This window comes from Centroberyx gerrardi, chromosome 10 (assembly GCF_048128805.1).
Source record: "Centroberyx gerrardi isolate f3 chromosome 10, fCenGer3.hap1.cur.20231027, whole genome shotgun sequence".
NCBI classification, from domain to species: domain Eukaryota; kingdom Metazoa; phylum Chordata; class Actinopteri; order Beryciformes; family Berycidae; genus Centroberyx; species Centroberyx gerrardi.
In genome coordinates this window covers 22,386,957-22,413,600 of record NC_136006.1, presented here as the reverse complement: position 1 = coordinate 22,413,600, position 26,644 = coordinate 22,386,957, and the positions used below count along the sequence as shown (strand labels likewise).

The window sequence follows — 26,644 nt, the reverse complement described above, 5'->3', positions numbered from 1 at the left end:
GCATCACAAGCCAGGAGCAACTCTTTTTTGGCATCATAGTGCAGCAGGACCTGTGAAGACTGCAGTAGAACTTTTGATTGTTCAAACGCCCTCTGCTGGGCAATTCCCCACCTCCACTTCATATCCTTCTTGAGCAATAAATGAAGTGGGGCTAACAGAGAGGACAAATTGGGCTGAACAACCCCAGCTAAGCCTTCAGCTCACTGACATTCTTGAGGATAGGTGCCTCTCTGATTGCTGCCACTTTCTCTGCAATTGGGTGCAGTCCTGTGCTATCTAAAGTCGGGCAGCTTTTTTTTGGGTTGAGGGGAAAAAAACAGCACAGCAGTAACTTAAAACAGATTTTTTTTAATTGTACAATTCATATAAAACAAAGGGTAGCTGACAAACAGCCCTCAGCGTTTCATACTGCATCAGGAACTGGTATGAAAATCATCAGACACACGACGATAGCGATTGTCAGGACTGGTGAAGCTCATTCTCTGGTAGAGTAATACTGGCAGACATCCAATCTCTCTCAGCAGACCTTCAGCTTAGGGACAGTAGAGGCAGACTAACACTGTGCTTCTCAACAAGGTGTGTGCTTATCAGGCGTTAGGGCCACCTCCATTCCAAACCGACAGGCTAATTGGGTTCACAATTTAAAATAAAATTAGTAATATACACCTTCTGAAAGATAACTAAAGAAAAACATGCGCTTGTTATTCATCTTTTCATCGTTTTGACTGGTTTGGAATGGAGGCGTCCCTGTCTGTGTTCAGAGTCTTCTGTAATGGAGATTTTTTTTACATACAAGGCTGTGCTTTACAACAACACTATATACAAAAAGCAGTTCAACTTCATATCGTTACCCAAGGTTACACACTCGCACGCGCACCTACACACACACACACGCACACGCAAGCACACCTTGCCTTTAGGAGTAAAAACACTGGTGCGAGATACTATTTTTGCAGGATTTTAGGTCCATTCATCAACAGCTCTGCAGAATGGTCCCTCATTTTGGAGCAAACTCTTCACATACTTTTTCATTCAATGTAACACAACCTCTCACATTATGCTCAACCTAAACACACACAAAATTATAAGGGTATTAGCATCCACTATCAGAGGATATGTAAAAGAAATCGACAAAATTAAAATTGAATAGACATCTAACAAGGCACTGGACAAGTTTGCGACACTGGCACATAGCTGGTAGGTAGACAAACAGTAGTAGATGGGAAAGAAGGGATGAAGGAGGAGAGGAGAGCAAAGTGGTCAAGGCCCTGTGTTATTTTACATTTAAGTGCTGGCAGTATTTGTACCATCATGTCATAGTTAATAAATACCATGCTGAAGTGGGGAGAAAATCCCCTTATTGACCTAGAAGAGCTTTTCCTCGTTTCACTGGAGCATCTGGTCGCCTGGGAAACTCCAGAAATTTGGTTGTTTGACTTCTCTTTGTATGGAAACATCGGGCTTGCAGGGTTAGAAACCGAAGTGTTCCCCAAGGTGGGAGAAAGGTGTCAATTTTAGGCTAAAAACATTTAGTCACCACTGGCTACTTCAGGCTACAAAGTGTGCAGCCATGTACTGTAGGAAGGGATGAAGGAGGAACAAAGCACAGTCCAATTAGTAAAACATTTCTAGATTCCTATTATAGAAAGTATGGATCTTAGTTCTTTTTAAAAACACTTTTCGATGTTGCTTTGAATCCCAGCCTCGAGTGATGCTACGCCAATCTTCACAAACCCTGTGTTCATCAATGTGTCCTACCCTGTTTCCTAGTATGTGTCCTGGTCAATGTTTCTACTCTTCAACACCTCATGATGACTGTACACTTCACACTGGAGCCGCAGGCCGACAAGTGAATTCCAGATTTGTGCTTTAGTTGTTCGGTGGGCAGTTGCTGCGGGCGCTACGTACCTCTTCATGTAAAGACCCCGCCGCAACAACGACCCTTCAGTACGTGTTCAGTATCGATGCGTGGAAGTCAAATATTTGGTACATCAACTAGCCAAAATCATAAAAAAAAAAAACGGTTAAGATTATACTTAGCTTTCTTAATGGTCCACTTCATTTTGTACAAACAGTTAAAAATGGCTTTTTTTTAAGACAAGAAGACGAGTCTCAGAGGCTAGTTTCTACGCCGTGCAGAGACTGAGTACCGAGGTCGGTTTGGATTTAAGCACCCGTGAGTGGAGAGAACCATGGTGTAAGTCCGACACAAGCATGCAGACCCGAACTGTAACTGTGCTGCGCTGGCCCACATCCAATTCTTCTTTAATGTTTTCAACCGCAGTTTCCAGGGAGCAACTAATATGGCTGCTTTAACCAGTCCAGGGCAGTGCAGCTGCTCCGTTCATTATCTGTGAACAAGGGCACTAAGAGAGAGAGAGAGAGAGAGAGAGAGAGCTGTAGGCCTCCAGCCTGGGGAAGAGGGGATTGGGGGGGGGGGGGGGGGGGGTTCTGTACATGTTTCCCATATGGTGATGGGAGCTCTGGGGACATAGAGGAGCAAGAGCGGGGAGAGGGTACACACACTGCAAACATCCAGGCTGTGTCGCAACCAAGTCTCTACCCTTCTCCCTGAAGTGTGCACATGTGTACTGGAATGATAAGAATAACGGACTACAGGACTACAGCCCCGCTTCATTCCTTCAGCGCTGCTTACACTCCATGAGGGGGGGAGGGGGGGAGTAAATAAGTCAGGTGCACACTTGGAGGTAGGAGGGCAGAGAGTCGGTCGGGAGGGGTCAGAAGGTCTCCGAGTCTTCCGAGTCGTTCTCGGTGGTTCCCTCGCTGGAGGGTCCCGAGGGGTTCCTGGGGCTGCGCGGCCCCCGGGGGCCGACGGCTGGGCCCTTCCCCCCCTGGCGGGGCAGCTGTCTCAGCAGGGAGCCTGGAGAGGGAGCCCCGGAGCTGCAAGGGGAGCAGAAAGGCATCATGGTAGCCAGAATGAGAGCCAGACAGTCAGCCACCTCCCTGCTGGGAGCGCAAGCCAGAGCGGGGGTCAGACCTGAGGGAGAGAGACAGACAGAGAGAGAGAGAGGGAGGGAACAGAAGGAGGAGGAGGAAGGATGGAGGGGTGTGTGTGGGAGGGGATGTGGGAGGGGATGTGGAAGAGATGGAGAGAGAGACAGAGAGAGAGAGAGAGAGAGAGAGAGAGAGAGAGAGAGAGAGAGAGAGAGAGAGAGAGAGAGAGAGAGAGAGGGGGAGGGAGGGAGGAGAGCGAGACGTGGACATGGAGGAAGCGGGAAGGCGAAGCAGGAGACAGAGGACAAGAGGAGGGGAGACAAGGGAGGGATGAAGCAGCATTCCATTAGTCTCCAGCCAGCCGACACAGTACACCAACAGAGACATGGGGGGGTACACAGAGCACACAGGGACGAGCTAGACCACACCTGACCTCTGTCGCTACAATACAAATCCAATCAGTGCAAATAACACAAGAAACTAACGTCTGCAATGACACAAGGGACGAGCAGCTAGGACTAGGACAGAGGAACGATGCAAAACAAGCTGCACATACAGTTCATACTTTCACAGCAACAGCAGGGGTTGAGATCAGTTCCACTACTTGCTCTGTTTAAATCAGGGATCCCACCGTGGCCCTGAGGTTTCAATTCTTTCCTTTGTTGTTAATGTTTCAGTTCAGAAAAATGTTTCAGTTCAGAAAAGGTCAGAAGGGTTTCAGTCTGGTTTCCACTACAGTTGGGCTTGTTGTGGAGAAAAACAGCTGAAAACCACCAGCTAAAGCAATTAATGTGTGAAACAAGTTGGAAATACATTCTGGTATATTCCTGTAAAGTGACCCATTTGTAAAATCCCCTCATATTTCCTGACTTCCCCAGAGAAATGTATCACTGACTTTCCGTGTCTGAATTCCATGACATTCCAGAAATTCCATGACCGGTGGGAACGCTGACAAAAACAAATGCATTTGCAATGCATGCAGAAAATCCAATTAGAAACAATTCATTCGACAGGTGGAGTTCATGATGGAACGGGGCCCAACCGCTGACGGAGGAAAAACATTCATGCTGACCATCGACGGGGAGGCTGGGCCGGGCTTGCAGCATGCGGTTAGGGCCTACAGCGAACCCCTTCGTGCCCGGGGGAGACCGGACCAAACCGGATCACACCAGACCGGACCGGGGCAGACCTACCGTTCTCATCCACCGTCTGGACGCTGGCTCCTCGGGACAGCAGCTCCTGGACCGCCTGCTTCAGACCGCTACGGGCCGCCAGGTGGAGGGGACTGGCAGAGACAGAGAGAACATGGACAGAAGGTGTTAAAAAAAAAAAAAAAAAAAAAAAAGGTAAAGTGATACTGTCAAAATGTGTGTGCTGCTATCTTCCTCTTCTCACCCGATCATGCTTCTGCCTTACTGATGTATAAATAAAAGTCTCCCCTTTCTAAGGCCATAAGGCCATAAACCCCTATTAGATAGACTGGGAAGATTTTGTTGTTATTGATTTAGTATTGAATGGTATGACTGTCTACACTGTCCATGGGGAGATGACTGTGGTGTGAAACCTATCATTATACATTCACTAAGTGGGATAATTTCTGGTGCATTAAATTACAGTAAAATTAAATTCTTCATTTTTCTGGGGAGCCCCTAGAACCCCCTAAAGACCCCTAAGGGGCCCCAGACCACAGTTTGAGAACCACCACTCTATCGCATATGATCATTCATAGGGAGATATGGATATTTGTTACATCTGTTGTCTGGGCTCTGTGCCTCTGACCCTTGCACTAATTTCTATTGGTTGCTTGTAAAGTTGGCAATGTAGGAGTTTAAGCTTATTCCAGTCCATCCGCCTCAATATTGTAAATGTAAACTGTAATGTGTCTTTACCAAGTCTTTACAGAAGTCTTAGACACTCACGTTTGCAGTGCTGCATTTGTGGCATTGATGAGGGCAGAGTCAGACAGTTTCTCCAGGATCAACAAGACACAGTCCTCCTTTCCCTGGAGGTAGAAAGATGTCAGGTTACAGTATAAGCTCTATGAGCTGAGAGAAAGAGTGAAGCAGGCAGAGGGTGGAGCCCCCCTGTGGACACTTACGTTACTGCAGGCTAAATGCAGGGCAGTGTTGCCGTCTTTGTCAGTCAGACTGAGGTTGGCGTTGGCGCCGGTCAACAGCACCTCTGGAGGACAGGACAGAATCAGAGCCATGTCAACACACAGACACACACACACACACACAATCAACTATACGGAAACAGAGCCATGCCATGAGGATAACACAAACACACTATTGAGGCTATCAACCAAGTGAAGGAATGCACTATGTACCGAGGGCCCCGACCCCGCCCTTCTCCGCCGCCATCATCAGCGCAGTGCGGCCCGATTGGTCCGCCGCATCGACAGGTGCATCGTGGGACAGGAGCAGCTGGACACAGTCGACGTGACCCGAGAACGCTGCCGCATGGAGAGGAGTCCTGGAGGAGAGCGAGAGGGAGGAACGTACAGTAACGGATGATACAGCGGCACAGCAGCAGTGTTACAGTGCGCTCACACCAGCACACACCCAGCTCACCTGTCCTTAGCGTCCTTGCAGCTAGCGATGTCTGATCCCATGGCCTCCAACAGCAGAGACGCACAGGGCTCATGGTCATTCACCCTAACGGATTAAACACAACACAGGATGTTGAAGAGCCAACTGAGACATCCATATTCAATGCTAAAATTCTTGGTGGCTGGTAAAATACTGCGAGTGGCTAGTGAATTTTGGAATTTACAAGGCATTGTCGCTTGCGGACAAAAAAAGTGTCCAAATGTCTCATGCTTCTTTTTTTTTATTGTAGTTCCCATGCACAATAAAACATAAGCATTCCAATACAAGTTTTCCCTATAGAATATTACAAAAACAAAACAAAAACAGAAACAGAGAATGTCCCAAATGGTTTCATGTTTCAAAGTGTCAATTTGTGTGACTTACACAGCACAGTGCAGAGGAGTGAATGGATTCCCATCGATACAGCGGCAACCCTTCTGCTCCAGCAGTACCTCTACGCACCCCTCATGACCTGGACACACACACACACACACACACACACATTAGAAAAGACAGCCAGACAGTAGAAGTAGAAGGCAACAACACCCTCCCAGACAAACACACTAACCGTAGTAGCAGGCCCAGTGCAGCGGTGTGTATCCGCACTGGTCTCTCAGGGGGGGCAGGGAGGGCGGCTCGGAGCAGGCGATGCTCAGCAGTTCGCTCAGCCAGGAGGCGTGGCCTCGCGCCGCCGCCAGGTGGATGGCCGTACGCCCCCGAGAGTCGCCCAGCAAGACAGACGCTTCCTGCTCCAGAAGACACTGGACACACTCCTCCTGACCACACAGCAGCTGGAGAGGTGGAAGCATGGATTAGATCAGATCGGAATGAAACTTGAATGATTCCTGTGGGGAGATCAGGTCATCGCAGCAGCAGAGAACAGGATATATACATAAGACTGGAGCAGAGACAGCTGTAGTACTGAAGATAATACAACAAATATATACAGAGAAAACCATAGTAAAGATAATACAACAAATGAATAAAGATAAACTGTCTTGTAGAGCAGATGTATAAGTGTGCATCGCTAGCTGTTGACAGTCAGATACGCACTTGGAAGAAAACGCATAGAGACTGTGTCCAGATGTGCAAATGTGCATTGCAAGATATTCACATTTTCTGTACAGATTACATATGCACAGGTAAAATATGTACAGAAAGAGATAAAGAGGAGAGGGAGTGAAGAGAAGAGAAGAGAAGAGAAGAGAAGAGAAGAGAGGCAGGGTTATCAGCTTGAATTGGGCGCTGATAGGCTTTACGAGCTCACCGTAACTCATTTGCAAACAGTCACTTGCATACATGCAACACACACACACACACACACACACACACACACACACACACACACAGTGAGGCTTACCCCGAGGTGCAGTGCGGTGAGGCCGTGGTTATCGGCCATGTTGACGTTAGCTTCTCTCTCCAGCAGCAGGGACACGGCGTCGACGTGACCTCCCGCCACCGCCAGCATCAGAGGAGTCCTGCGGGGAGGGAGGAGGCAGAGGACAGGTGACAGAAAGAAAGGAGGAATGGACAGAAAGGAAAGATTATGCTCATTTGTAGGAGGAAGAAGAAGAAGAAGACACGAGGGAGGAGACAACAGAGAGAAAGAGAAAATCACTCACTGTCCCTGGGAGTCGGCGGCGTCCACCAGGTCTGCACTGTCCGAGTCGTCCAGCAGGAGGCGCACACATGTTGTATGACCGTTCATCACTGGAGGGGGGGAGGGAGGGAAGGTGACAGAAAGGCTACATTATTAGTCAATTACATGAGACACCAATTCAGGGAGAGTGAGATAAGATGAAACTTTAATGATCCCTGTGGGGAAAGTGGGCCATCGCAGCAGCAGAGAATAGGAAGAACATGACAAATAGTGAGCACTGAATACAATACAGACAAATAATTACAACAAACAAAACATCTTGTGAAATTTACAGATGTCAGTAACATATATATGCGTTGTTAGCATGTATGGACCGAAGTAGAAAACATTCAGAGAAGTGTCCAGAAATATGTACTGGCTCTTATACAAAGATATGTACATAAATATGTAAAGGTCATGTGAATGGACAAATTGTGAATTGTGGAAGCAGGGCAAAGAGAAGCAGCATATGTACAGAAGTATGGAGAGAAAGAAGGAGAGAGACAAAGGAGGCCCTACCTGCCAGGTGGACGGGGGTGCGTCCGTACTGGGTGTCGGTGGTGCGCGGCGCCGCCCCCTGGCTCAGGAGGGTGTGGACGCAGTCGGTGTGCCCCCGGAGCGCGGCCAGGGCCAGGGGGGTCCTGCCCGCCTCGTCCCCCTGGTCCACCTCCCTCTCCCCCTGCAGCAGCACCTCCAGGGCCTGGGCGTGGCCGTGGTATGCCTGGAGAGACACGGAGACACATGAATCAGCTAGGTGACACACACACACACCATGACATCAGCAGAGATATACACACTTTACAAGTATTTACAGTTCATTTACCGCCTTTTATCATCTTAGAAGCTTTGCCAAAGTGCAACCATTCCCCTCCCAGGCAGATACGGAGAAGCTACTAGTACATGTTTTTATTACTAGCAAGCTTGACTATTGTAATGTGCTCTTCTCCAGTCTACCCAAGAAGGCTATAAGTAAACTACAAATCATTCAGAAAGCGTCAGCACACCTACTGACTAAGACCACACCTGTTTTAATGTCCTTTGATTGGTTGTCTGTTACTTTTCAAATTGATTTTAATGAGGCATTAAGTTGGCGATCATTAGGAATACAGGTTGATTCATTGATTAATTTGCACACAGAAGGCAACACAAAGATCAAAAAACACAGGTTGTGCCGGTGAGATAATTGATCAATATGGAAAACATGACAGAAACTTAATACATAGATTTCACGCTAACTTTTCAAGGATTTTGTGTGTGTGTGTGTGTGTGTGTGAGTGTGCAACTCACAGCGAGGTGCAGGGGGCTCCTGGCGTTGAGGGAGTCAGGATCATCTTGGTGGCTCTCGTCTCTGTCCAGCAGCTGCAAGTCACAACAACACGTTTACCTCCAGACCAACACACAGCCTGTTAGCCTGCAGCCAGTTCACACACTGACAATTCACAGTAGGTATCATAGTCAAATGTTCTATGGCACCGGTTTTAATGGATTTACTTCTTCCTTCCCTGACTGTGAAGCACTCTGTAACTAAGTAAGTACTTTGCTTTGGAAAACTGTGACACAAATCAAGTTCAACACTGTAAAAAGAGACAACAGAAAGCTGGAATGCATTTGCGTGGCGGCAGTGAAAATATGATCTACCAACAGATGGAGAAACGCCTGGAGTCACTGCACAAAAATAAAACCATTTCCTCCATGTGGCCTCAGGTGCACTCAAACATCAGTATATGGTTTGTGTGTGTGTGTGTGTGTGTGTGTAAACTGACCAGTTCCAGACAGTGCCTGTGTCCATATGCAGCGGCGTAGTGGACGGGACTGTAGCCCTGTTTGTCCTTTAGAGAGGCTGTGGCACCGCTCTGTAGCAGGAACTCTAAACATCTGGAACACAACACACAGTTCACTTGTCATTTAACACTGTCATTAACATCACAGCACAATCCAGCTGTTACATACTGGACAAGAACTACTCTGAAGCCTGAGGGGCATTTGCATATATATTGTTATGTAGGTCTGTGTTCATTTCAAGAGTCACGTTTCAGGCGGGAAGAGTGCGTGTGATGAGGTTAATGGGCCGGATGATTTCTATAGATGTATGCAAAGGTTATTTAAACATGAGAGAGAGGGTTTGTGCGTGTGTTGGTGTGTGTGGGAGTGTTTTCTCATGTGTTCATAGGCATGAGCAGAGAGAGAGACTGGTTATTCTCCATCTCCTGGCTTTAGACAGTATGTTTGCTCAGAGCCATGCACAGTCATGACACATGCACGGATAACTAGGCAAATAAGAGTGATAAAGAGGTTTTGATGAAAAGTGAAAGAGGAAAGAAATATATGAGGAGAGGAGAGAGAGAGAGATCTTCCTATATGTTTCAGTGTGGACTCACAGCGCTGCCTCCTTCTCCTTCTCTGCCTGAACCCCTTCGCTCTCCGGCTCCAGAGCTACACGACGCCTGTGGAGGCGAAAAGGAGGGAGTGTGAATGAGAAGAGAAAAAAAAAAAGACAAGGTTGAGATATTCAAACAAGAAATTCTTTCCCGAGGTGGTATCTGCTAATATCAATAAGTAATAACGGCGCCAACTCCGACTGGATGCCGGGCTTTTGCGCTGCATCGTAAAGGGTGGGGCCGCCAAAAACCCCGGAGGCCGGACTCATCGCAACTACCACCAGCGTTACCTTAATATAACCTCCGGTTGCCATGGAAACAGAGAGGTGCGAGCCGCCGGGTTTCTATACATAGTTGATAGCAGACAGCCACCCCAAGTGTTTCAGTGCAACAGCGAGAAACCAGTGTGAGGAGGAGCGGTTCGATCTTAAAAGTCTGCTCATCAAAACTGAAAGAAGAAAGAAGGTTCCTCCGCTCTGAACCTCTTCTGCTCTCGTGCAGTTTGGAAGCATAACACGTGATATGATACTGTCCCTCACCTCCTGTCCAGGTCCGAGGCGGCGGCGTAGTGCAGGGCAGAGCGCCCCCACTGGTCAGTGGCGTTGATACAGGTACCGCAAGCCACCAGAGTCTCCAGACACTGGTAGTGACGACTGGCAGCCGCATAGTGGAGCGGAGTCCTGGGAGATAACAGAGAGAGAGAGAGAGAGAGAGAGAGAGAGTCAGGCAGACAGATGGACATACACACCACCAGGAATGCACAAACACACACACACACACACACACATACATAGCGATGTGTATGCACAGGCAGAAATGCACAAGCAAACCAACAGGCAAGTTGTGCTGCATACCGATGCGTTGAGTCAGACTATGAGCGTTACTGAAATGGCGCATTGCACGGCTGACTCAAAGAATTAGGGAGAAATGGCTCTGACCACACACACACGCATACCTACACACACACACACACACACACACACACACACACGCACACACACACACACACACACACACACACACACACAGGAAGTAGGACTGAAATAGCACACAACCCGTACAGTTCTACCAAATACTGTTCTGTCACTGGGTTTCCTTTCTGCACTTCCTCATTGGTTGTCTTGCAAACTAGTCGGCCATATTTCACTTTACTTTTACTTTTCACTGCCTCTAACTGCATATGCATTGTTCAAGAAGCAATTTTCTGTTTGTAACTACTGACAGAGAGAGTAGGTGAAAAGAGACTGAGCGCTGACGGTGCATACGGCCTCCAGGAAGACAGCCATGTTGGAGGTGAAATAATGCTTTAAGTAGGCCACCAGTGTACAAAATGTCTACTTCCTTACCTGCCACAGTTGTCCCTCCTGTTGTGGTCTCCACCGCTGCTAAGGAGCAACTTGACACACTCCACATTACTGCCCACAGAGAGGAGAAGGGTGAAATGATTAGACATGAATTGCTACATTTCTCCCAGCAGATTTATAGTAGTATAGTGGCTTTCTATTCTCTTAAATAACAAAATACCATTAAAACAGGTTTTTGTCAAGCATTTATATGAGGAAGGTTGGTAAATAATCCACAAAAGGGAGCAGAAATATTTGTTGCCATAAACATGAATTATCTGGCCATGTTTTTGGATGTGTGTACTAGGGTTCGACTAATACTGGTTTTTGAACTTTGATACTAATACCGACACTGACAATTTTGGATTGAGGCTGCTGATAGCTAATACTTTATGCAGATATTCAATATCTTTAAATTTGACCATTTTCATGCCAAAAAATTACAAGAAATTACAAGTATTCTGTGTTTCCTCCAGAATTTTATTCTTGGCAGGATGGAAAAGCCTCTGAAACAGTATTTAGACCATGGGACACTAAAACTCGCCATTGAAACCCAGGTTAATAATAAGAATAACAATACATATTCATGCAAACTTGTTGTTGAAACTGACCAAAGTGTTGCATTAGAATCAGTTAAGGTTAAGGGCTTCCCATAGACAACCAGTGTAGTATTGATCAATGCTACAATAAATATGTAATCAATCAAAAAGCATTATCCATCATATCAGAGGTGGACAACACTATATGCTTGACTATGTGCCTGATATATCGGCAAACCGATCTATCTAGTGTATACACCACTACCTTGCTTAAAACAGAATCAAATCCACAGACACACACACACACACACACACACACACTCACACACACACAGTGAAACGGTGGGACTCACCCTCCGGCGGCGGCGGCGTGCAGGCAGGTCCTCCCAAGAGTGTCAGGAGTGTCTATCTGGAAGCCTGCAGACAGGACCGAGTCGTTACACATTATGCTAAACCTCCGACCTGAGGAGGGCGGCGCAGGCCGGGGAGGGGCGGCCAGACAACACACAGCAGCAGCCACAGAGAGAGAGGAAGAGAGACAGGAGGAGGAGGAGGAGAGAAAGACAGGTGTTAGTGTGAGGTGGGAAGAAAAAAAAACACGAGAAACGAGACAAGATTACAAGGTTAGGTGAGAGCGCACGACAGGCACGCGTGCACAGGCAAACACACAAACGCCTGTGTGCCGTAAGCTACATATTACAGACGGTGATACCTACTGACACATTATAAGCTCACAGACACAGTAGGACAGGCTGGACGACTGGTAGAGGGAGGAAAAGTGCAGAGACAGAGTTCGATTTGAATCTCTATCATGTTATTATCAGTCTTTGGGACTAGATTCAGTGTCTGATGGCTTTGACCAATTCACAGAACAGGGGGCTGTAACAGTTAAGAAGTAATGAGTGCAGCAAATAAAACCCCCTGTCCACAGTGGTCCTGACCAGCCATAAAACTGCAGCTGCATACAAAACTCAAGCACATGTAAATTACTCCTTTGTTGTTCATTACAGCGAGGCAACAGAGCTGCACGGGGAGCCCAGTTCCATCCTGCCTCAAGCCTCCAGACACAGAACTGGGGAAACTGCCAGGGCCTTGTTAAACGCAGAGGGGGATCTGGAGCCAGAATGGATACTTGTCATTTCCCTATATCTGCTTAACGTTTGTTGAATCTACCAAAGTCTTTTCTCTTGTGTATGGCAAAGCCCTCTGTCAGAATACATTGGAGGATACGGAGTGGGAGGAGAGACAGATCTTTTCCAGCGAGGAAAACTTTTCAGATGAAACCTAGACATTAAGCACCAATATCAATACTCCGAGAGGAGAGTGGTGGAGAATACACTCTTGTCCAGAGGGAGACAGATCCCATTGGTGATGAGTAACCAGCCTCACTAAGGCCCTGTCTGTCTCTGGAACAGTGTGACTCAAATCTGGCCAAGGCTGAATACTTGTGCCTGTGGAGGAATTCACCACTGGGAGGGAGAAGAGCAGCGGGGCGCTAACTTTCCTGCTCTATAGCACCAAAATGACACTGCGGGATGATCCTGCCCTTGGGAGCCATCTGGGGATCAGCTTTTATTCCCCTTTCCTGACCTTCACCATCAGAAGGCTGCAGGATGGAGGGACAACGTGCACCTAGTGCAAGTGCTGTCACAAATATTGGTGATAAATACGAATAGCAAAGTCTGAATTTTCAGTGACATTTGTTTTTTTTTGACTATTCACTTAACGTTACTGAATGGACGTTAACCTAATGTTACTGAATGGATCTACACCCACTGTTTCCAGCCCTGTTTTTGTATATTTAGTGGTTATTTGCCCACAGCCAATTCTCCAACGGTGCCAGCCGTCTAGGAGATTTGTGACACAACTGCAAAGTCTCTACAGACACCTCTCTCAAGTGCTCATGGGTAGTGTAGTTTGTGTACTACCTGAGGACAGCAGCTTCCGGCAGCAGTCAGAGTGGGCATTCAAGGCAGCCAGGTGGAGAGGGAACATGCCATGGACCCCTCGCCTGCGGAGAAAGATGCATAAAGCATTAAAAAAACACAGGTTTGGTAACTTTTATTGCATACCACAGTGTCATTCAAATCATTTACCAGGACTTTCTCAACAGATGAACAAACACACACACACACCTTGTGCAGTCTGCTCCGCTGGTGATGAGTGTGTTGATGAGGAGTTCATGACCATAGCGGGCAGCAATGTGGAGAGGGGTGTTGCCATCCTTGTCCACGCTATCAATCTCCCCACCTAAAATGAAATGATCATGTATAAAGTGATCGTGCCAAAAAGAGAAACTTTAAGAGATCCTGAGACACAAACAAACCCCCAAGAGGTCTCACCGTTCTGGATGAGGGTCTGGGAGCGAGTGAAGCGTCCGTGAACTGCCGTCATGTGAAGAGGGCTCTTCCCGTCCCGACTCTGAAGGACGGGGAGAGAAAGATAAAAGAACAGATGAGAGAGTGCCAGACACACACCGTCGGAGGAAATGATGCAACAGACGAAAAAGACGACGACGACAGCCCACTGTTCACTGACCAAACCATCACACTAGCAGGAACGCTTCCTCCGATTCAAATGAGAATGTCAGAGCTGAAGTGCCTGTGCTTGTTGATAGTTGACAAGTCCAACCACTCATACTTTCCCCCCACATTCATTTCCACTTATTATATTCAGGACTTTAGCTGATGCTCTTATCCAGAACCACTTACAATGAGTAGGCAGGTAGGGGTTCAGGGTCTTGTTCAAGGACACTCTAAAAAGTACGATGTGTAGCCTTTGAACATCAATAAATCGTTACCACATTACATTTGAGACATTAGTATAATTACTGTAAACAAACGAGACCATCACCGATTAGACTGGCAGCTCCTATCTGCCTCTACACTGTATTTTACATTGTGCGCCACCTGGTTGGATTTCGCAGGAATTCTGTTGGATTGCTTTACGGCACAAATCAGGAAGAGGGAGCTGTTCTTCCAGAGCAAACAGAGCTAAAGCTTTCAGAGTTTCTCCCAATGGCAGACGGTAGAATGAGTGAAAGGTCAATAGAAAAATCACTTCCAACATGCTTATGCTCTTCAGTAAAGCCAAAGAGAAAACCTTTGACCGAAGAAGCAAAGAAGGCGAGGCCAGGGAGGGAGATGGGGGACAAGTACCAACATCTTCTTTGCAACCGGAAGAAATGGGGGTTCATGGGAAATGTGGTCTTAATTTTGAAACACTAGTCCTAACAATACCACAGGTGTGAGATAGGGGCTACCAATCATCTTGTCCATGGTCTCATTTGTTCACGATAATTAATTTACCAATGATATATTGATGTTTAAAAATGCCAACACTTAACAGGGTGCATGATTTTTGCATGAATCTTTTGGTTACGTGCGGCCTCTTTAGCCACCCTGCCACCTCACGTACACCGCAACCGTTACACCCGAACCCTCCCGCTCAAACGCAGCCGTTCAGCCTCTGTACCTGTACGTTGACGTCGGCCCCGTTGTTGACCAGGAACTCCAGGCAGAGGGCTCCGTGTGTGGAGGCGGCGGCGAAGTGCAGCGGGGTGAAGCCCTTGTTGTTGGGCTGGCTGACGTTGGCGCCGTAGTCGATCAGCTCGCTGACCACGGCGTCCTGGCCGTTAAAACACGCCACGTGGAGCGCCGTGTTCCCAAACGCATTGGACTCATCTATCTGCAGCCGGACAGAGAAAACAATCCTCATTATGGCCGGGGAAAAGCCTGTGTGTGTGTCTGTGTTATTATGCTTGAGTAAGTGAGGGTGTCTGTATGCATGTGTGTGATTGCGAAAGAGCGAGTGTGTGTGTGTCAGTCAGCGCACACATACAATGTGTGCTATTGTGCTTGTTTAAGAGTGAGAATGTGAGTGTGAGTATGTGTCATTGAGCTTGCATAAGAGGGAGCATGAGCTAGTGAGTGTGTGTGTGTGTGTGTGTGTGTGTGTGTGAGTGTGTGTGTCCTGACCTCCACAGCCAGGTTGAGCAGGTGTTTGACCACAGCGATCTGTCCGCTGGAGGCCGCTGTGTGGAGGGGAGTGTATCCCCGCTTGTCCTTACAGCTGATCTCGGCCCCCTGGCTCACCAGCAGACACACTACATCCAGATGACCTGTAGGGGGCGCGCCGGAGCACACAAATCATGCATAGGCCACACAGCCGCCCCTCAGGCCTCGGAGACTATGAAGCAACATGAAAGCGTTGCTCCAGCAAACTGAATCCTGCAGTTGATTTATGTAAGTTCTGAATCGCATCAGTGCGAAAGAGAAAGTCAACAAAGAGCACTTCTGAGATTTCTCTTATACTTGCCTAGCTAATCACTACCTGCAGAAGAGATTTCACAAAGGGATTGTGAATCAGAGTAAGTTCTTTGGCCATTAGGTGACTCAGAGCCATTGATTTTTTTTAAAAGCACATCTGCAAATATCTGCTTCCAGGAATCAAGAACACAATGTGTAACGAGATAAAAGTCTTCGGCAAACTCGGTTTTTATCTCTTACCCATGAAAGCCGCCCAGTGCAGCGCCCGGCCGTCCTTCTTATCAAAGGCGTTGATGTTGGCTCCCTTCGCAAGGAGGAGGTTTACCATCTGACGTACAGTGAGGGAGAAAGATAGGAGTTAGGTATGCATGTGTGTGTGTATGTGTCGGTGCACGCCCACCTACATATGTATATGTGTGGGCCTCAGTGTTTGTGTCTGTCAGTGCGGGACTGTGTGCGGGGGCGATGCTCTTTACATAACTGCGTTGTAAATACGTCTCATCACTTGGCGGAGTTGTTGCATAAACACGCTGGAGGGGCCATCGTGCAGAAACAGCGAAGCCGGCCATTCAGTTTGGCGCCAGAAATGTGCCGCCTCTGTCATTGTTAATTTTAGATGCAGCCTATTTATGACTGATTCTATCAAAAGACAAGGAGGATGTCGAGTGTGAACAGCCCACATGATAACCTCAATGACATACCTGCTCTCACCCAGCTATTTCCTCTAACCGAGCTGCTCACCCAGAATAGCACAAGGGACAGTTGCATCATATCCTGTTCATTAGTAATCTGTACCAATAGGGTCAAAGGGGACGGGGTGTTGCAGAAATGATACTAATCGTGTGATTTTACTGAGAAATCGAGTTAAACAGAATTGATCTGACACTATCGGTGGATCAGCTGCAGTACCTCGGTGTGGCCGTTGAGGGCGGCGTGGTGCAGGGCGGTGCGTCCGCCGCGGTCCGACACGTTCACACTGCTCAGCAGCGGGATGATGACCTCAGCGCATCGCAGCGCGTTATTGGCTGCGGCCACGTGCAGCGGCGTCTGCCAGTTCTTGTCCCGCGCGTTCACGTCGGCCGAGTGGCGGATCAGCACTCGCACCGCCTCCTAAGGGAGCGCAGAGGGACAGGGAGTCAGCATGTGTGTGAGTGTGTATATATATATAAATAAATAACTAATAATAATAAATAATGAATAAAGAACTGACAGTTACAGTAGGTCAGAGTATCTGCAGGCTTCAGAAAGCCAAAAGCTTTTAATGGTACCTTGAATTGAATTTAAGACCAATTTAAAAAATCAAAATAAAGAAACCAAGCTGGCAAAAGTATTTTTGACTGAACATAGCCAATGAAAGTTCTGCAACTATAAATGGGCAGGATGAGAAAAAGGACAAAAGGAAATTAATTGTCAAGGGAGATGAAGTCCAATTATGTTTAGTAAAGCAGATATAGATATAGAAATCATGTTTTGCATATTGTGCTACTAACTCTGTATTAGTACATCTGTATTAATCAGTGAACAAAGAAGCCTGTCATTGCAGGTGAAAAAATAAAACCTCTAGTAACTGTATTTTAGACAATTTAATACTTTTTAATGCCTCATATTTAGATTTACTTTAAGGATCTGCGGATACTTGTAAGTATTTAAGGTTATTACGACAGACACAGAGTTCCCCATTCATAACCACACAAGTTCATACATTCCTACACCATGTGTAGTAGTGTAGGATGTATAGAAAACCTCAGCCACACCAGTAAAATTTGCCTCCAACCATCCAAAGCATCTTGAATTACCTGTTTGGACATCAAGACTGACGATTCATTGCTCTGACCCAGATTTCTGATGCTTACACAGATAAATCAGTCTTGTGTGGCCTGAGTATGCTATGTAAGAATGTTGGGATAGGCTAAGAAATTTTGTGTGTGTGTGTGTGTGTGTGCGCACGCGTGTGCATGATTACAGGTAAATAGCATGCAGTGCGGCTTAGCTCCTTGACACCTGTGTCACAGTGTGTGTCACTAAGGATCTTTCACCATGCTGTTTGAGTTGTTGTTATGGAATAAAGGATTGGACTCAGTAGGGGTGTGTGTGTGTGTGTGTGTGTGTGTGTGTGTGTGTCCGCCCACCCACCTCACTCCGAGACGCCACGGCGCGATGGAGAGGGGTGAGCCACATGTTATCTTTGGCGTTGACCCGAGCCCCTGCAGAGGAAGAGGAGCAGAGAGAGAGGGAGGGAGGAGGAGGAAAAAAGTGTGGCATTAACAGAGATGAGGGGAAAAGTCAAATTCTACCAGCCGCACTGTAATGTCACTTTTAGCTACATGTGTCTAGCTAGCAGGAGGAAGGATATAAAAATGATCCTTGACATCCTTGATTTTATCACCCGAAAATCTTGAAGAACATGATAAAAATATAAATGTAAATAAAAATATATCTGCCATATAGATGTATGGCATTTGCTATCCATTGAGTCCAAGGACAGCGATAGTGATTTGTTTTATATATTACAGAAAATGTATGTAAGCAATTGATTTTCAAGATCAATTTTTAGAAATCCCAAATTTGGTAACAAGCACAAAATCTGTGATATTTTAGAAATCTTTGGTAACTAGAAGAGCTAAAATAAAACAATCCTAGAAAGATGGAAGGAGGGGAAAAGTGGCAGAGGGAGGAAGTGGGAGTGCAGGGTGTGAGCGGCGAGAGAGAGGTGCAGAGGAGGGAGAGAAGAGAAGAAGAACCAAAGGAGGCTAGGAGGAGAGGAATGGAGGGAGCGGTTTTACCAGAGAGGATGAGGAGCTCGGTGATCTCGGCATCGCCCAGGAAGGCTGCTGCATGGAGCGGGGTGCGCTTCTCTGCATCCTGAGGGAGGAAGGCCAGTTTGGGACGGACATGAGTGGAAGTCTATTTCTAATTTCAAGACCTGATCTACAGTTGCACTCACTCTAAGTTGCTGTGGATGAGAGTAAAACAACATCTACAGCACTCAAAAGCCCAGCCCTTTCACAGAAACCGCTGCCTGGGATACTACAGGTTAGAAATCCTTGATCAGAGAGTCTAAAATACCAGAACTCTTCGCTTAGACTGGACACAGAGGAGGCAGTGATATCAGAGTACAGATGATGAGCTAAGCTGAGGGCAGCTAGGATCAGCAACAGGCCTGTCAGCATCAACACATCCATTGTTCTTCTCAATGAGCTCACACACACACACACACACGCACACACACACACTCCGGCCCGATGACCACCCCAGATGTCCATATGACTGGGCTGTGTGCCGCCTCTCCAACAAAAACACATCTAAAGCGGACAATGACAGAGACGCGGCCGTCCTGCGACAGGCGGCCAGTGCCCAGCGCAGGAGACTAAATACAGGCAGGAGGAGAATGGGACAGCAGGCCCGCCCACGTCCTGTCCTGCCTTGGAATAGTTATACATACACACATATATGAGCTGGTGTAAATAAACAATTACTCTGAACTTTGGCCCTGCTGACCCTTGACCTGTGACACCGCCCCCAACCCAGACCCTCGGGTGCTGGCCCGCACAGGAAGTGATGGTAAGGAGAAAGGAGAAGAGAAGGTTGTTACTACTGAGCAAAGCTCAAAGAACAGAGGTGGCCTTGCTTGATTTGCCTATAAGCTGATGATGAGCAGTGATGTAGTGGAAAATAAAAAGGTGGGTTAACTATGACTTCCGCTCGGTGATCATCATAAGGCAAACAACCACCAACATGCAAAACTCAAATTGTATTTTCAGTAAAGCGTTAATTTATGGGGGTTTTTCTTTCTTAAAAGACCCTACCTGATGTTAATTACTATGATGTATACTAGAAATGTATGCCAAAAAGACTTCTGTCATCCTAAAAATGCAGGTAAATGCTATTCTCTAAATATAAAGGTGTATAAACTGGGTTTAGGTGGTTTACCCTGCACAACCTCCATGATTATAAGGATTAGGCCTGACCTAAAGACAGATCTGAGAACTCTCAATGTACACTTTTTTTCCCCAGGGATAAAAGGTCTTGCATTGCTCCGGCCTTACCAGAGCATTGATGTCTTCAGACTTGTAGATGAGCATACGGATCTCCTCAGGGTCTCCATTGAAGATTGCCTGGATGAGCGGAGGCTGGGAAGAGACAAAGACAGAAGCATGAAACAAAGTCAGAGTCGAAAGACCCAACACAACTACGCCTTGTCTGAAACACATTAAACATGTGACCAGAGGCAACAAGTCAGAAAACTAAATAGAGACGTTATGTTAAAGACCATGTGCAACCATCGCTGATCAATGTAAACAATCGCCGCATTTATCAAACCGAGCTCGAAGCGACATGTGAGGGAAATCACACTCATCCACTGGACATTACACAAGAAATGTGCGTAAACAGGGTCCAGTAATCATTCCCACGGTATAGAATACTGGCTGTGTGTGTATGTGTGTATACATATGCGTGTGTGTGTGTGTGTGTGTGTGTGTGCAAGAGCAGCTGCCTAAGCCGGCTTGTGCTGTGTTTACACAAGCTGGAGCAGAGAGGGCTACTAGTCTGCAGCCTACATTACTTGGTACACAAAAATGCTCTTTACTACAGACAAGATTTTTTAAAACTCTGCTCACTTTGCTTGTATGTAGATGTAAATAAGCTGTCACTGACTGGCCGAGGGGAGAACTCAAAGCCATATAGAGAAATTGGTTCTTAGTAGATAGAGATCATAAAAATAGAAACTGTGTGTAAGGGAAAATCAAACAAAGGGCATTGAGTTGAGGTCATGCCTCCAAAGCCCATATTTTCTCTCCGTGATTACAGATATGAGGTAAATACAGGTACGAGTCAAACACACACACACACACACACACGCAGCAGCTATCAGTGTCAATCAGCACACCAGCAATAAAGGTCAGATTCTGCTAAACAGACGCAGGCTTGGGGAAAATGCCTGCAGTCCCAAACAGCTCCAGTCAGAATGCTCATAGTCAACAACGCTGACGAAGCTTAATCCCTACAAAAAACAAGTAGTAGGTAAGCCACAGTGGAAGCCTCTGCAGATCAGGGCAGAAAATGTAGGCTGCAGGTTAGATGTGGTGCTGATGAATCAGATCAGGCAGAAGCCGGCCTCGCTAAACTTCCTGTGCGTCTCTGCCACCTCCCGCCTCACTTCCTGTTGCACAGTCTCTCCTTCTCAGAAACACGAGAGAGGAACCTCAGAGGAGCGTTTCACTTCTGCTTCAAAACCGCCCGCACACACACACACACACACACACAAACTAACACTTCCTCATGCATTAGGCCTAGAATTTGATTCTAGTGTAGTGCCATATCATCACATTTTAGATCTCAACCTCTATTGACTTGCAATCCCTAAAAGCAAAATGGATGTGTTCTTGCTATGATGACACCAATTTTTATTTTCCGTCAGTTTACGTTGCTGGATTTGTAAATGAAGGAAGCCTGGAGGCTGCAAATATTCAATAACTGAGAAAAAAAGCAAATGTTCCAAAGATAAACACACATATAAGTATTATTTTTAACATTCCTTAAAGGTGCTACGTGTGGCATTTTTTAAAACATCAATATATCATTGTCAAATTAATTGTGATAACTTGGCATAATTCCTGTAGACCATGGTTAAGATGGGATCTGTTTTGGGGTCTTTGACATTAAAAGGTTTGGGAGCTCTTGTACCAGAGGGAAGCAGAGAGAAGAGGAGACAGACGCGTCTTTATTCCACACCTCGGCCGGGACGACAAACTAAACTGGCAGAACAGGAGGAAGGTGGGTGGGTGGGTGGGGGGGGGGGGCGAGATTCAGATTTATCTGTCACATTTCCCGCTGTGAAACTTCCACCTATTCTCACGCACACAAATAATTTCACCCCAACCAAAAAAAGAAGGAAGCATATCAATAATACAGCATAAAGCGGGTGACACGGGATGAAAGGAGAGAAGATGATGTTCACATTAGCGATTGTCCTGACTTCCTCGCTCGTCGTTTTTCCTCCCGATCTAGCCGATTCATTCAAGTTCAAAGCTTGCCTCAGCAGCTCAGTTGTGATTTAGGTTTGAGCGGTGTTTACTTCTCCAGAGTGAGAAGAGAGGGAAGGAGGAAGGACACATTTAGGTTACAAAGTAGTGAACGAGGCCCCAGCTGGACAAGAGGGGCTGTGCCTTTAAACAAGCAGCCAACACTTGGCAGCATATGGCCTCTTTAGCTATGCCTTTCTTTCAAGTGCTCATGCACTCACACACACACACACACACACACACTTGCATACATACACACACATACACACACACACAGGGTTGGCATCACTCACTGGTCACAATGCCGGTGTCTGTAATTGCCATGGGGACTTGGGGAGCGTGGTGCTACCAGCATTTGGAATAGGAAGCACAGGGAGGTTTAAGGAGTGTAGGTGTGTGTGTATGTGTGTGTGTAGGGGTGGAGTGGGGGGTGCTGGGGGTGGACAGCCCCTGGAAGCAGCCGTCCCGTACGAGGACATTCCCCCGAACCCACACCACCATCCCTCCAGGCTATCTAAAAGCATCTCAAACACAGAGCTCATTGTTGTAGCACACACACACACACACACACACACACACACACACACACACACACACACACACACTGCTGTACACTGCAACACTTACACACTGACACAAACATTTCTCACTAGCCTTAAGGCCCAGCTGAAGCCCTCCAAGCCCCACTGTTGGCCAATAAGAACGAGGCAGCGTACTTGTCAACATTTAGGGCAAACTAAAGCCCAGTAAATCACCCAATCCTGTCATCGCTGGTCTCTAAGGAACAGAACCAGGCCCTCGGTGATACAACTCTGGCAAAACACACGCATTTCCCCTTCACTCTTCCTCTCTCATTCTTATCCTACACAAACTTCCTCCATCAGATAAACTCTATTTTCATTCCTCAAACAGGCTACAAACACTCGCAGGCTACCCTGATACGAGACGACACACACACATATTAGCTTTAGCTTCGTTTTCCACTGATGCCTGAGGTGTCACACGCCTCTAACTGGCTGATCTCCCTCAATGAGCAGTCAATGAGAAGCTGCTGATGTCCTCATACCGATGAAGTGCTCAATTAAAACCATACTGCGCCGCGTGACTCTGTGTTTGTCCCTCCCTGAATTCCCTAAACAGTGAGACAGAGAGGACCATGGGAGTCGCGGTCTACAAGTTTCACCTGTCAGAAACATATACAGGAAACAATAAAGGAAACTACATTGAAACACAAGGGTAAAGGGGGAAAAACACAGGAAACCTAACAGGCCTCCTGCACACATGCAGCTATTACAGACACACTCACACACAGTAGTGCAACACAAGACGTAGCGGAGGAAAGCCGAAAGTCAACAACTACCTGTACCTCCATTCTACGGCACATATTCCATTTGGTACCATGGGTGTATATACATTATACTGCCATGGGTGGTAAAAGTCCACACTGTAAATACAAACCAATTAGCCAACGGGAAACAACCGAGTGATCCGATTCTAGAGGAAACAAAAGAAAAAAAAAAAGAGATGAAAGCTGAACTGCATTCCTCCCATACACACACACACACACACACTGCTGAGCTGAAGCTGTGATCCCTGAGCACCTGAGCTGGGGCGAGGCTGACTGCTGAAACCATGTGACCCTTCTGTGCCTTCACCCAATGTGACCTTGACCTCTTGACCCTGTCAGTAGTACCTGTGCAGCAAAAAGCACTGCTTCCTTTCACAGGCAGCCCACATGAAGAAGCCAATAAGCAAAGCTGGTGGTGTCGTTTTCTACAGGCGGCTTATGGGTTTGTTTTATTGTAGCCACCAACCCCATGCCCCACTCTTGGTCTGCACATGATAACTAAACTGCTCTTATGTTTTGCTTGTCCGATATGCAAGCCATAGAAATCTATAGCAACTTGAGTTATCAGGCATAATCAGCATGTTGTCTGAAAATAGATATATCAAAGAGTAGCATCCTTTCCTCCCTCCCTTCCCTGAAGTCACTGCTGATCTGATATGGCTGGACTGACCACGGAAATGATGTCCCAACAAGACAAAGGCATATCAGATCAGGGATTTGTGACAAGAGACAGCTTGAAAGGCACGGTGACATTTCAGGACGTGGACTCAAGCCCAGCTACTCTCTTCAGATGCCAGCGTCTCGCTGAGAGGGCTCTGGTTGAGGTACATCATTTTGAAACCGGGGGAAACTGGATATCTGAGTCCCTGACTGCACTATTAAGAGAGACAAGACAGAACCCAAACTGAGGTCCGGGGCCCTCCAGGGGTCCCCGAGGGGGTTCAAGGGGGTCTGCACTAAAATGAGGAATAGTTTAGCTTCACTATAATAGCAGAATGAATGAGAATGTATCAGGAGGATGAATATTTTGATCATATTTTTCAGTCTCCACCACCCCATCTACAGTTGTGTGATTCTACGCCAAATCACATCCAACTACATGAATCTCCTCAGATGTGGCTCCTTGAGATAAAATCCTATCCTTTCTTCTACTGTGCATCTTTTTGGAGGCTCTTGGCATGAAAAAAGTTTGGGAACCCCCCAGAAAGAAGACATAGAAGAGCCTGGGCCAAACATTTCAGCACCTTGGACACATTAAATCAGCATTTGGCTCAGCTGGACAGTGACTGACCCGAAATTTCAACACATAGCTGCAGGGGCTAAATTTCATTATTGAAGAAATTTGCGTCTCGTCCTCGCGCTGCGGGGATGCTTTACGGAAACACAGAGCAGGAAGTATCCGCGCGGGCTGTCCTCATTTCAACACAAGACAGACTATTTAGCCAAAAACTAACCAGGCGAAAACCAGGACAGCGTCGTTGAATTTCACGCAGCGTAATATGTACAGCGGACTGGAGGGCAGCAAATACATTTTTCTCAATGATGTATAATGTGTTAGCATTGATAAAACGCTCAGCCGGCGACACAAAGACACGTCGCGCTAATAATAACGCCACCAAATGGAGCAGATAGGTGAATAAAAAGGTAAAATGTCGTGTTGCCTGTTTGTACAGTGGCCGGGCTAGGCTAGCAGCAGCTAGCAGGTCTACCTGGTCGGCCAGTTTGAGAACAGCCATCTCTCTCGGTCAGCTCGGGCTGCACATCCACTCCCTCCGACACCACCACACCATGCAGTCCGCGATGCTGCAGTCCAAAGCCCGCTGTCCTTTTCTCCTAGTCCACTTGTTCCCGCTGGACCTCAGACGGCGAGATGTTGCAGCTCGGTCTCTCGCACCTCCCTAGGCAGCTATAGGCGGATGATGAAGGCCGGGGCGAGTACCAGGGCCATGGCCCGCTCCACTGGCGCTATCTGCGGCGACGGTGAGCCGAGGCGGCCGCTCGGAGGGAGGCGGGGAAGCAGGAGAGGCTTTTCCCACCGATGTAAACAATCCACATTTATGGCTGCTGCTGCGCGGGGGTCACGGTCGTCTCTCCGAGCCATACACCGCTCCACTACCTCCCTCCTCTTCCCTTTCTGCAGAGCCAAAAAAGCCTCCCTCGGTGCTGCGACAGCTCCGGACTGAACTCAATTGAACAGACAGAGCTCGCACAGGAAGTTGGTGCCTCTCTCTCCTCCTCTCAGATGCAGGACTGGAGGAGAGGCTTCAGCATCAACAGCAGCCCCCCTCGCTGCTGCCACCCGCTGGACAGAGGGGGCCTAACACAGCTGACACTGGATCATCCAGAAGTAAGCATGTTGCATGAGAAATGAATAGGTGCAGAATGAAACTGTACTTTTGGCTGGGTGTCATATCCAGGGATAAACTCACATAACCTCAGTTTACCCACTCTTTTTTAGGCAGACATTAATCCTTATGATATGACATTATAATAATAACTTTATTAATATAGCACCTTTAAAAACAGAGTTTACATTCATAGTATTAATCATAGGAAGTGGTATCAAACTGATGTAGGTTGTATGAGGATATGGTCTTTTAATGGAAAAAAGAATACATGAATGCTTGTCTGACAATATAATTCAAGGTTGCTGTTTGCCTTATGACTGGAAATCATAGTTTACCCGCCTTTTGATTTACCACAACATCACTGCTCATGTCATTGCATCATGTACTCTATCTTGCATTGTGGAAACTTTTCTAATCATAGCCTTCCTGCCTTGATGCTGGTTGTAAACAAGGGAGGTGTAGCAGCTTGCTAGGCTACCTCAGTGTTGACTCAACAAGCCACCATCACCAGACAACCAGACACACACACACACACACACACACACACACACACACAGAGAGAGAGAGAGAGAGAGAGAGAGAGAGAGAGAGAGAGAGAGAGACAGACACCACCATGCATTTTTGCCTAGTTCGCTGTGCTCATGAAGATGCATTCCAAAGGTTATTACTTTGTAAGGGAAGGAAACTGAAAGCAGTACAAATGACTGGCTAGAGGATAGTAAGTGCAAACTCCTATTAGACTTTTAGGTTTTTTTAAGGAGAGTACAAATAATGTAATAATGGAGCCAATTATATTCACTAAAACCTTCTAATTCAGCCTACATTTGTCTCTGAGGATTACATTAGAAATCCAAATATTAAACAAATGACTCTCAGGATAAGATACTGACAGGCAAATCACACAACAGCCATACAGCAGGAAGACATAAGCCCTCTGGGACCATGTGACCTAGGGCAGCTACAGCCAAATGTGAATAAATCTGAGCCATTTCTGCTCTCACAAGGCTCAGCACTGTAGGCCTGTAGTAACAACCTTCTCTGTAACACAGACACACTCTGCCTGTCCTTACTCTCACTCTCTGTCACTCACACACACACACATGCAAAACAGACTTCATATTATTCTTTTCCTCAGATTAGCAGATCCAAAGCATGGATGGCGGCTGCCAGGGAAATCTGGGTCAAAGCGTAAGGGCCTCGCTGTGGAGCAGT

The 26,644-nt window shown here is 46.9% G+C and overlaps 1 protein-coding gene across 4 annotated transcripts; it reads right to left on the bottom strand.

Moving 5' to 3' along the window:
- Positions 1–328: 328 nt before the first annotated feature.
- Positions 329–25,263, bottom strand: ankrd44 (ankyrin repeat domain 44). 4 transcript variants are annotated; one of them, XM_078286122.1, is made up of 28 exons: positions 24,794–25,263; positions 19,760–19,843; positions 18,497–18,575; positions 17,847–17,917; positions 16,623–16,823; positions 15,954–16,041; positions 15,423–15,565; positions 14,920–15,132; positions 13,788–13,866; positions 13,581–13,695; positions 13,374–13,456; positions 11,799–11,907; positions 10,910–10,978; positions 10,103–10,243; positions 9,564–9,629; positions 8,949–9,060; positions 8,473–8,544; positions 7,705–7,906; positions 7,169–7,256; positions 6,907–7,024; positions 6,115–6,337; positions 5,931–6,018; positions 5,529–5,612; positions 5,285–5,430; positions 5,054–5,136; positions 4,875–4,957; positions 4,149–4,240; positions 329–2,998 (listed from the first exon to the last, which is right to left on the bottom strand). In XM_078286122.1, exons 1-28 carry the CDS (start codon positions 24,818–24,820, stop codon positions 2,739–2,741), a joined length of 3,219 nt encoding a protein of 1,072 aa, XP_078142248.1. In that variant the 5' UTR covers positions 24,821–25,263; the 3' UTR covers positions 329–2,738. The 4 variants fall into 4 exon arrangements, with proteins under 4 accessions (XP_078142248.1, XP_078142251.1, XP_078142249.1 ...); XM_078286125.1 differs by having other exon boundaries at positions 329–2,901; XM_078286123.1 differs by having other exon boundaries at positions 11,799–11,862.
- Between the last annotated feature and the right edge of the window lie 1,381 nt (positions 25,264–26,644).

Excerpts from the sequence above, each read along its gene's own strand:
- ankrd44 (XM_078286122.1), bottom strand. The coding sequence starts at position 24,820 with ATGGCTGTTCTCAAACTGGCCGACCAG. Across the intron at positions 15,566-15,953 it reads GCACTGGGCGGCTTTCATGG|GTCATCTGGATGTAGTGTGT; the intron begins GTAAGAGATAAA and ends CGCCCCCTACAG. Across the intron at positions 9,630-10,102 it reads GCCTCGGACCTGGACAGGAG|GCGTCGTGTAGCTCTGGAGC; the intron begins GTGAGGGACAGT and ends TCGCCTCCACAG.